Raw genomic sequence first — 12084 nt, forward strand, 5'->3', positions numbered from 1 at the left:
GTCAGGCCGACGTTGTTTTCTCCCTTGTTGCCTCTCCCATGCGGGAGTTCGCTGCGGTCCAGGTCGCACCAACTGCGGGCTCCGCCAGGCTGGAGGGCGCTGTTGTGGGCTACGGGGTAAAGCCACTGTGGCAGTGGTTCTTGCTGCACTGCTCTTCTCCCTTTGGAGGCCCTGGGGACATACCCAGCTGCGTGGCCTGCTCCTGGCTGCAAGGATAGGCAGGATCACGGTTGTGCCTTCCCGTGAAAACCACTGCAGCATCGGTTCTTGCCATGCCAGTCTTCTACCTCCATGCCTCTCCCCCAGGCAGGAGCGTTCAACCAATGTAGTGGCATGGTCCACTCCTCTCCCCCTAGGCCTCTCCCCATGGCAGGAGTTTAATATGTATGTGGTTGCATAGGCCACTAACCTCCCCCAGGAAAGAGCTTCTTTGGGCAGTGAACCTCTCCCCAGACAGCAGTGCCTTTACTAGAGGCAGTGCACATCTCCCCGGCAGGAGCTTCTTTAGGCAGTGCACCTCTCCCCCAGACAGGATTGCCTTACGAAATGTCCAGAGGGGCAGGCTGCTCCCCTTCTCCTGGCAGGAGTTCCCTTTGCAGAAATGGACTTCTCCCCACCCCCAGGCCGGAGCACCTTGACATGGTCTCTCTCCCCCCAGGCCGGAGCACCTTGACATGGTCTCTCTCCCCCCCAGGCAGGAGCGTCACCTCACATGTGGCTGCATGAGCCACCTCACTCCCCCGCCGCCGCAGGCATGTTCTGTCTTATCCTTATTATGTTTATTCTTCCACAGCGGTGGCAGCAGAGGCCACACTGCTATCTCTCTCCTCCAGGCAGGAGATCACAATTTCACTGTGGTTGCCCTCGCCGCTTCCGTCCCTCTGGCGGCAGCATCAAAAGTTAATTATTTATTTTATTTTTTTCTTTCCGATGCGGCGGAGACCACGCTGCTCGCTCTCCCCCATGCAGGAGATTTAAACTTGTATTGGCCTCGCCGCTTCCCTCCCTTAGGTGGGAGATTCAACCTTGATGGCGGCGCCAGGCAGGAGATGATTGGCATAGAGTGTGGCGGTGGCAGCGGCCACACCGCTCTCTCTCCATGCTCCAGGAAGGAGACATATTCACTTCTTGCGGCTACGTGCAGCAGCAGGCCGCTTCTTTGCACATCCTCCTCGGCCCCACCATGCTGGGGGTGGTCACTCATCAGCCAGGAAGGCCGCTGTAGGGGGCCAAGCACTGCACTGGCAGCGACTGCCAGGCCATGCTGGGCACAGCCCAGCTCCCACTTCGGGGCGCATCCTATGCGCCTTTTCTTTTTTGTTGAATGGCACCAGCAACCCTCAACGCCAGTTGTTAGTGGGCCGGGGTCCAAACCTTTCATGATTCATTTCCTTCATCAAAAACAATCATTACATCTTCGTTAAAAACCATAAAAAAGAACATTATAAAGAACAGAAAGTGGGTGAAAAGTATAGGCGTACAAATGAAAGAAAACAATGTTAACCATCAAGAATGTCCCCTCAGTTTGGAGTTGACCACCAGCAACCTCTCATAATACCACATTCCATCAGGATCTTACTCCCCCCTCACTATTCAACAATCATCCATACCTCATTTGAGTTCTAAAACTTCAATTAGAAATGTCTGTATTGCCAGTACCACTGGTATCCTTTCTCCCAGCAAGGACCCTTCCCACCATTTCTCACTCTTTAAATACCTACACTCCGAGACTACATTACTTAGAAATGTCTTCCTCGTCTCAGCTAAGGCCTCACACGCCAACAGGAGGCTTTTTGTTGTTTCTACCTGAGCCTTACAAAACCTACAAGAGGGTGTTAAAACAACCTTCTCACTTCTGTTCCAAAGAACTTCTTTGGTTGGGAGAATATTTAACATTAGCCTTAGAAAGACATTCCTCTTTCTATTAGAGGGGAATTTTACAAGATACTTTGGGAGTTGATTAATGGCCCTCTGCTCCATATTAAGATTGAGGGTTACTTTATATGATTCTCTTATTGCCATGGTCACGATCCAATCTAGTCTTCTCAGCTGTATTTTAGCTTTATCCAGTTTATTCAGCAGAGTATCCTCCTTTACATCCATTGCTTCTAACTCCTCTCTAATCTTCTTTCCAGGAGTCAACTATCCCATCCCTCAAAACCCTCAATACAATTTTATCGCCTCTCAGTATATCCAGGGTAGGGGGGTTTAGGGGGACGGTTATTCGACCCAATGCTTTTCCTGCAACTTCCACTTAACCATAGATTGAAGGGATTGAAATCCTAATTCAAAACTGATAAGCGACACCGGTAAAGAATTTGGCAAGTCCAACACTCGCCTCCAAAAGATCCCCTAAAACCGGTTCCAAAAAGACTCTGGGACTCACAACGCTGTTTCCACTCCATATAACAGAACTGGAGCAACCTTGTGTTTGTAAAAGGTTACAATAGGGACGAGTGTGAATCTACCAAATCTTCTTGGTATCACTTTGGTTTGGGTCACCAATCTAATACATTTGCGCTTAAGCTCATCAGTCCATAACTTCTCCTTTACATTGTTGTTAATCAAAAGTAAGTTATGGACTCTAAGCGCTTGATCTTCTACGTACCTATGTACCATGACAGTTTCTGTTTAACTTTCCTCCTGACGTTGGTAAATGCCAGAATTTTCGTTTTATCTGTTTATTCTCAACTCATTAGTCTTAAGGTACGTATTCAAATGCGTGAGCCTCCTTTGTAGGCCTATAGGTGTTCGATCTATCACCACCAAATCATCCGCGTACATGTCCCAAGGGATGTTCTGCTTATATAGTTGAAGAGGAAAAGCTATAACCCCTTCTTGACTGGAAGCCAAGTCTGACAGGAATGCATTGAAGATTGTGGGTGCCAAAGGGCATCCCTGTTTCAGCCCCCTAGGGCATCCCTGTTTCAGCCCCCTAGGGCATCCCTGTTTCAGCCCCCTAGGGCATCCCTGTTTCAGCCCCCTAGGGCATCCCTGTTTCAGCCCCCTAGGGCATCCCTGTTTCAGCCCCCTAGGGCATCCCTGTTTCAGCCCCCTATGTGTTGGAATCGAGGCTGAAAGTATCCCTTTAGTAGTCAGTTTGACCTGCATTGAGGTCCTAGAGTAAAGGCTCTTTATAGCTTCCAATAAATCTGGCAGACAGGCCCAACTAGACATCTTTACCCACAGTATTTCTCTATTAATACTTTCCGAGGCTTGCGCCAGGTGAATGAAAGCCATATATACATTCTGCTTGGATTCCATTGCTCTTACCGTAAACACATTTAGAATAAATCGGTTTAAATTAGTTCCCACCCCTGGAACGAAGCCTGCTTCTCTTATCTCACTGTGCCGTGATGTATTTAGATGTTTTAGTAGTAATGAGGCAAAGATTTTCCCAAGGGAATACAACAGTGCGATGGGCCTATAATTTCTTGGATTGTCCCTTTCCCCTTTCTTATAGATAGGGACCATGAGGGCTGTCCTCCGTGATGGTGGGACTCCTCCTACTGCCAGTATTTGTGTAAACAGGATCATACAGAAATCCGACCATTCTTCAGGGTTTTGTTTAATGATGTCATTATTTAAGCCATCTGGGCCTGCTGCTCTCGAAGGGTTTCGTTTTTTTAATCCAATTTAATATATCCACCCTATCGAATGCAATTACCCATGGTAACAGACTCTTTCCTGCTGTAGACACGCGCACTTGATCCGAGGAGGAAAAAAGGTCAGTGAAAAATCGAACCCAGACCCTCTCTGGCATTGCTGCCATCATAGAAGCCAATTGGAAGGTGGCATTATTATCAAGCAGCCTCCAGAGATCGAGTATTTCTATTCGCTAAGGCCTTCATCATGGTTTCAGCGTCTACTTGAAACCGCAGTGCTTTAGACGCTAACACCCAATTCCTATACTGTTGTTTCCTTAGTTTTGTAGCTCAGGTTTATCTCTGGATTGTTGATGATCTATGCCTTGTAGGTCAGATCTTTACCTTTTCATCTGTTTCACCATATTGCTTGAAAAATGTGACCTCTTCAGAACTTGTTTTATTCCCGGATATGATTTCTGTTTAAATGCCAGAAATACATTAGAATAGTCCCCACCCCACCATCATTATTCAACATTATTCCCTCATGTTTGGATGAGATCCTTCCCACCTCTTTCAGGGGAATTTTCAGGCGATTGAACCCCTGCAGAGGGCCTTCAGATGTCTCCATAAGAGCTTTGATTAAATCCTGAAAAGTGAGTTTCAGCAAACAGTAGTCACTATTTTCCATTGGGGCTACCTCTAAAAAACCTAGTCATTCAAACATGTCGTTAGATGCAAACGCATGGTCCAAATGAGCTGTTTGAGAACCAATGGACTAAGTTACTTTGCCTGGGGTGTCACCTTTCATATTAGCATTTAACAAAGATACTAATATTCCGCTCTTTTAATTCCGGCACCCTTGCAGCAGCTTTCTTTGATAATTTGGCTTTGGATAATTTAAGACCCCCTGCATCAAGACATTTGATATTAAGATCTCTGCATATCAATACATGGGGGTTATTATATTGCACCATTGCTATATCTAATGTATGTGTCACCAGCTCCACAAAGTCAGCGTCCCCAATTCCCACCGGATTCCAGTACTGTTACACATTATCAACGTTGGTCATGGTGGCAAAGCCGTAGAATAGGGAGAAAGGCGCATAACGTGATAATGCAGGCTCCCATAACAGCGACTTTTCCTAGAGACAACAACGGTCTAGTTGTTTCACGTACATCTGACGCACTCTCGCCCGGTCACGTGACTCCTGATAAGGAAGGAAGTGCTGCCTGTATACGCGTCGCTACTGCCTTTGTGGACGCTCCGTAAGTTCGCTTCTAGGACTCCCACTCCTTTCCTCTACTGACCCAGAGTTTCTCCTTATTCCTTACTTCTGTTCTGATTTCTATTCCCTTGCTTAGACACAGCTGCTGGCCGTATTTGGTGGGATTCGTGGGCTTTCTGGCGGGTTGGCTGCCCATGTTAGTGAGTACAACCAGACTCCTCTCCCTTCAGTAGATTTCTTTCCACGGCATTCTAAAGCTTACTTTCTATTCGCTGTTTGCTAGCGCCACCACATCCCTGGAACAGGACCGGCTTCTCAAGCCTTCGGACACTTCCGAGAGCAGTCTATTTCCTTAGAGGACACCCTGCTTAATCCCTTGTACGTGGTTTCACTCTTCACACTCTCACTTATTTCTCGCTACCAGTCTTCCTGGAACTTACCTGTTCTATCTTGTTTCCCTGGAAAGGTCTCCGACCCTCTGCATTGTCCAGCGCGCATAGAGGATCCGTCCAGACTTCCACCTCCCGTTCCGAAGAGTTGCAGCGGCTCAGGGTTTTTTCCCCCAGGAGGATTTCCCTGGGGACCCTGCTCTCCTCCTAACTGGTTTATCATTCAGGGAGCTGGGAAGAAGGACTCCCACGGGGGATTCATCCATTTCCACGACACCCGCCAGTTGTCTCCATTCCGGGTCGCAGTCTGCCCAGGTTAGTGCAATTTGTTACCGATTTGACAAGTACACATCAAAAAGCAGTAATATTTGATATGCGTTATCCATCTGCCTCATGCAAGACAGTACCACCAATTGTACAAACGGACTATAATATTTAACCTCCAAGATCTCACACGGACATCCCCTTTTCACCAATGTGATAGGACCCACCGAGGGACGACCCCTGCTTTTCGACAAAGCCGGAGAAAAACAGATATCAAATCCCTCACACATTGGTTGGGACACAAGCTATGTTTCCTGCTTGCAGATGACATTGAGGGTTTCAAGGTCTAATCGCCCTTCATTAAATAGATGCATAAACCCCCTAGTGTTCCATGTGGCTAAATACCCACACAGACATGATCTCACGCTGCAACTGGCAAGCGGAAGCCCGCTCTGCACCTTTATTATTATGGGTCCCTGTGGCTCATTGCGGACGTCACAGCATCGCTGCAATTACGTGATAAGTCTTGTTACGACATTTAGGTTGTGATCTGGGAACTTGCTAGCCCTTTTTTAAAATACTGTATTACCTGGGTTGGCTCAGAGGGACATTATGTTTCCAGTACAGGTGTTCATTTATTAATTAAGCAAACGTATTCTGGGTGATGTTGTCTTTCTTCACTCTGATTGTATCAATTGAATTGAAGTACCAGGGTTTGTAAAAGAAGAATCCAGGACTAAAAACATGGTTTCCTGGAGGCACAGACTAACACCAAAAAAGGGTGGATGGAAGATTTGAATTATTCATTACCACTGGCAATGATCTGAGTGACCTTCCACACCGTTGTTAATTTATCCAGTCCATACGTGCATTCATAAAAGGTCATCGCTCATATGTTAATCAATATTGGTCCTACCACGAGGTCAGCCCAAACTGCTAGGCCATGTTCACTCTGTACATGAACAAGCAAACAAATCCAAACCCATTTCGGGCTTGCTCGGTGCCATCAGTGAGGTGCAACTTGGTTCCTACTTGCACAATGAATCCACTTCCTGGTAAACTCTCTCTGACTAAGAGAGACAAACTAATACTGAACAAGCATTGGCCATGCTAAGAGTTTGGGCTTTTATGTAGGCATTGGAAAGGCATATTCCAGGCACTGCATTCGTCGTAGTAATTGGCCATCAATGGTAGCAGCGGCAAAATGGTGCAAGTAACCTGTGCGTATAATAGCAGTACCAGGCAAATGATTAATACTTATACACAAGACAAAACTGTTGGCTTCACCAATGCTTCTTTTTAACACTTCCTTCAGTGAAGGGCACACTTAGTGCTCATAAATCGAGTGGCTGAAAGCAGACCTGGTTAAGACATTTCATTACACCAGTAGTGCATGTGCAGCTCCATTTAAGTCATTAACTCTTAGAAGACTGCTTTTAAAAAACACTGGCAGACACTTTGAGCCCAAACCTTGATGGCAAGGTTTGATATAGCGAGCTCAAAGAGATCTGAGTAGGATGTGTTTTGGGTTAGTAGGGGCAATACGTTGGTGGGAATGGCAATAGGAATTAGCATCGCCATGGGGAGCCAATGGGTGGGTAACTAACCAAACACAATCAAGCTCTATGTCATAAACCATTTCCCCCTAGCTGTACTCTACAATAGTTTTGGATTAAAGGTGGAGCGTTGACACCACAGATTAGCCAAAACTGAAAATGATCGAAGGATTTGATTTAATCTTACCTACTAGCTTTGTTATGGGAAACCTTCAGTGACATTGTTTTTTAGCTCAGATGTGCCATGACAGAAGGGGATGTCCATATACAAGCCAGTCTTGGCCCTACCATCATGGGGGCAGTTCAGCTGGTGGCAGGGAGATCACGTGAGGCTGCACTCTTACTACAAAGCTCACGTGAGCACAGGCCTCGTTCTACTTCCTTCGGATGAGATGGATTCGGAAAAGCATGAAAGAATGGCAAGTGTCTGGCTTTAAACTACTTACATCGCATTTAGTTTGACTGTAAATATATATTTGCATTTTTATGACAATCTCCTCTGAACTAATAGTAGAGGATGCAGCAAAAATGTGCAAATACCTGTATATGCTCTCAGAAGCAAGGCAAACAATTAAACAAAGAGAGCTAAAAAAAAGACTTTGATAGGTTAGCAACTCCCTGGGCACTAGAGAAGTATCATACTAGACCTAAAAAGAACGGGAAGCCCTATTTTCCTGGAGTACTATTGTTAATCTAAAAGGACAAATGCGCTATGTGGTAAATTTCAGTCGCGCCATTTGTTCCGATAGGCAGACTCAATGTAGTCGCACAAGTGGAGGCCGAGAGCTCGTGGAAAGGATCTCACCTCAACCAACTTCACCACGTTGGGATGATCCAGCTTTTTCAAAATGGCAATTTCTTGGTAGACCCGTTCAATTGGTCCTTTGGGTTGCGAGCATCCTTCTGGAAGCACTTTGGCACCACGGGGAGGGGGTCTTCCTAGAGGGGGCAAAATCAAACATCAATGAGTGCGGTAGAGGGCTGCGGAAATATCAGCCACAAAAAAATATAGCGACCGGCTCAACTATGCTTACAGCACAGCGGTACACAATTAACTGAATACAGGATAAGCTATATTATCCGGCACCCATGGACCACTGCACTGTACAACAGTTCCATGCCAATTAAATAGACAGCGTTGATTAACAATCTAAGGTGGCTGGATAACCGAGCCTTTTTGCTCTGTTTTCTGTTTCTTTGCACTCTGGAATACCAACATTCGGTTATCCGGCAACATTAGGTTGACATTATCCGGCACCATTAGGGTGACATTATCCGGCACCATTAGGCTGACATTATCTGGCACCATTAGGCTGACATTATCCGGCAACATTAGGGTGACATTATCCGCCACCATTAGGCTGACATTATGCGCACCATTAGGGTGACATTATCCGGCACCATTAGGCTGACATTATCTGGCACCATTAGGCTGACATTATCCGGCAACATTAGGCTGACATTATCCGGCACCATTAGGCTGACATTATGCGCACCATTAGGGTGACATTATCCGGCAACATTAGGCTGACATTATCCGGCACCATTAGGGTGACATTATCCGGCACCATTAGGCTGATATTATCCGGCACCATTAGGGTGACATTATCCGGCACCATTAGGCTGACATTATCCGGCACCATTAGGGTGACATTATCCGGCAACATTAGGTTGACATTATCCGGCACCATTAGGCTGACATTATCCGGCACCATTCACCATTAGGCTGACATTATCCGGCACCATTAGGCTGACATTATCCGGCACCATTAGGCTGACATTATCCGGCACCATTCACCATTAGGGTGACATTATCCGGCACCATTCACCATTAGGCTGACATTATCCGGCACCATTAGGCTGACATTATCCGGCACCATTAGGCTGACATTGGTACTGGATATCAAAACGTTTGCTGTGCATTTCCAATGCTGCTCCCATTAACATTGCTATAGCAGAATTGGGAAGCACATAACAAAAAGCATCAAATATATGTAGCTAATTAAAAGTGGAGGCCCCAATGTGACACACAATAGTAATCTGGCACCTGAGGCCCGGGCACTATGCAGAGTATATCTGTCAAACTTGGAACGCGTGATATGCACATGCAATGTAGAACGTCTGAAATTCGGGTAAAAAGACACCACATTCGGGGGCTGATTTACAAAAAGGTTTTCAATGAGACTTTCCCATGTCTCACTTTACTGAAGGGCACATCAGTGACAGTGTTGGCTATCTCACACATGTTGTCATGAATGTACGCCCCTGTCATTGGAATGTGCTGTGTTACACAGTTATGTGAGGATGCCCCTGGATTAGATCTTGGGGTAGCGGGCTACTGGAGCACTTATTGGGGGCACAGTCATGGGTCTTGGGGGACCCTCGGTGGTGCAGTGATCCCTGGCAAGACCTGTGCCTGGGGAGGTGGTCCTCGTAGTCTCTCAATGAATTTAATTTTTATTTATTTATTTTATTTTGGCTGGCTAAATTAGATTAACCTTTCAAAACAATTTATACATAAAACACGAGAACAGGAAAAGACATAGAACAAAGATGTCACATAGTAAACAAAATAACAATGTGGCAACTAATAAAATAAAATCTCATTTCGAAGCTTAAATATAACAATAAAAACACATGTAAATTGTTGAAATGTTGCAATAAAGATGATTGTACAAATTGGAGAAAAAAAAATATCTCTTTATTTATCCAGCCATCTGTATGATGAAATGTAAATGGGTCTTGTATAGGGCAACTCTGCCTCTGACAGCCTTGTTGCACGTGACCCTGAAAGCAAAAGAGGAGGGTAGGACTTGAAAGTGCGATGGAGCCAGAGGTAGGTGCGAAGCACCTGAGCCCCGATTGCTGCTATGGTTTGAAGTAACTTGGCGGAGACACCTGTATATATTTTCTATCTGGTGGAGGGAGCACAAGATCTTTTAAATTCCAGTGCTGTGAGGCAGGGTTAACCAGTGTTTTGCGCTGTGGGGGGCGGGGGGGGTGGATGTGATAAAACTAAACATGTGAGCATTGGCATAACTCCATCAAGGTTAATGTGGCACTTGTAGGCATGAAGTTGTTGTGTGTACATGGTGTGTGTGCATGTAGTAAGATGGTAGGACCTTTAAAGAATAGCTCAACGCGTTTGTCTTGGAAGCAAGAAAACACCATGCAGCACAGGTTCGAATCCTGATCCCGCACCTAGAAACCACTCACTGGTATTAAGCGCTTTATAAATGAACAATAAATAAAAGGTGAGTCAGTAGCAGAGGAGTGAGTAAGCAATCATAGATTGAACACACAGTGGGGCCTGGGGAGCATAAATGCAGTGGGGCGCAACAGAGGGTCAGAATTACAGCGGGAAGGCGGGCACAATCAACAAATCACAGTAGGGGGCAGAGATAAAGGGGAGCATAGCCTGAGCCTGAGAATCAGATACAAGGGGGACACATAAGAGAGCAGAGCAAGGGCGGGAAACCTAGAGGCAAACCAAGTACAGTGCAATAGCACAGTGGGGAACCCTATGGGGACATTTACAGTGGGGAAAACTAAAAGCAATACCGGGTGGGTCACTAGGGGAACAATACTTAACTTGTGAGCTGTAATGCCTGCGTGTGGTTCTCAAAATGTACCTAGCTGAGCCAACCTAGACAGTAAAAGTGGAAGTCGTTTTCAAGAAACATACAACAGCCATATGTGGGTGGTCACCCTGTTCCATGATAATGGACAAACCATGACTATCTATGGCATTTCCATGGACACTGGTGGAGGGCCATGATTTGCCCATCACATTTACAATAGTTTTGCTTACAGCATAGATGGGATCCCAAAACTTCAGCCTGGAGCCTCCTTCCCCACTCACCAGCACCACCCCCTGTTGGAGGGTTCATGGATATCTCCTTACTGCAGGCCACACCACACCATTCTAGTGACCAATCCATGTTTCATATGGTACCTAAAGCCAACTTCTAGCCACTTTTAGGCACTCACATCATAACATGCTTCGCACAGGATTTGGTCAACGTGGAAGCAGGGATTAGAACCGCAATCTTCTGGGTTCAATACGAAGTCAACATGCCCCAAGGATTCTACAACCTTTTGCTCTGCAGATGTTTTGGGCTTTAGCTCTCATTATCGCTAGCCAGATGGTGAGATCTCATCACAGTCGAATTCCAAAACACATGTAGAGCCGCACATTGCAGACCGTCGCCGTAGGCCTAACTAGACCGCGTGCTACTTTAGCAGGTGGAGGAGCGGGTTACTTAAGGAAACAGAGTATCCAAGCAACCAACCATCAAATGCTCGCCACCAAGTATACCTATTTGAGCACATTCACTCCACACCCAAACGTTCACAGCGTTTTGGAATCTCTGAACTTCTTTGATTTTGCGATGTTTGGCTATTGGAATTCGGGTCAGCTGATTCCCGAGCCCATAGAATTCCCCAGATTCTGTGTTTTCTTTGCAGTCTCTGGAAAGCAAGAAACAGGAAGAAGCATGGGGACTGTTTGTTTCAGTGCTCATTTTGATAAGAGATGGCATAGTGCTTTTTTAAGACAAACATTTTGGACACTGCTTTAACAGAAGAGAACTGGAAAGATCACTTTTACGGAGAGAGCAGACATGTATTCGAGGGGATATTATATTTAGAGAAGAGAAGTTACAGTGATTTTCTTTATGCAGGATTTTAAGCATGGCTTAAAAGAACCTGATACTATTGTCTTAAATATTTACAAATAGAGAGACATGGGGCTTCATTACGGGTACGGCGGTAACCCTGCCGGTGCTACCGGCGAGTTGCCGCTGGACTGTAATATTTTACAAGTGCCACCGGGAGATTACAACTCCGGCGGCCCGGGAAATCAGGTGCTAGTAAAATGTAAGTCCCCATTCCCATCAAGTCGCATAGGACTCTATGAGAGTGGGACACAGAAGCACCGTTGCTAATGGTGCCAGCGCTTCTGTGACCGGTCTGCCTACCGTGGCCGCTGCACCCGGCAATGTCATACCTGTCGGGCACAGCGACTCCAGCTCGCTAGTGTCGGGCACAGCGACTCCAGCTC

The 12084-nt window shown here is 46.1% G+C and overlaps 1 protein-coding gene across 4 annotated transcripts in view; it reads right to left on the bottom strand.

Moving 5' to 3' along the window:
• The window catches only part of CAMKK2 (calcium/calmodulin dependent protein kinase kinase 2), a 557312-nt gene that overhangs the window by 149965 nt on the left and 395263 nt on the right, over window positions 1-12084 (bottom strand). For all 4 annotated transcript variants that reach the window (XM_069619567.1, XM_069619565.1, XM_069619566.1 and 1 more), the window contains one exon: window positions 7828-7961. In XM_069619567.1, coding sequence (XP_069475668.1) covers window positions 7828-7961 — 134 coding nt within the window. The remainder of the gene's footprint in view (window positions 1-7827; window positions 7962-12084) is intronic.

This window comes from Ambystoma mexicanum, chromosome 10 (genome assembly GCF_040938575.1).
Source record: "Ambystoma mexicanum isolate Mex_15411 chromosome 10, UKY_AmexF1_1, whole genome shotgun sequence".
Taxonomy (NCBI): domain Eukaryota; kingdom Metazoa; phylum Chordata; class Amphibia; order Caudata; family Ambystomatidae; genus Ambystoma; species Ambystoma mexicanum.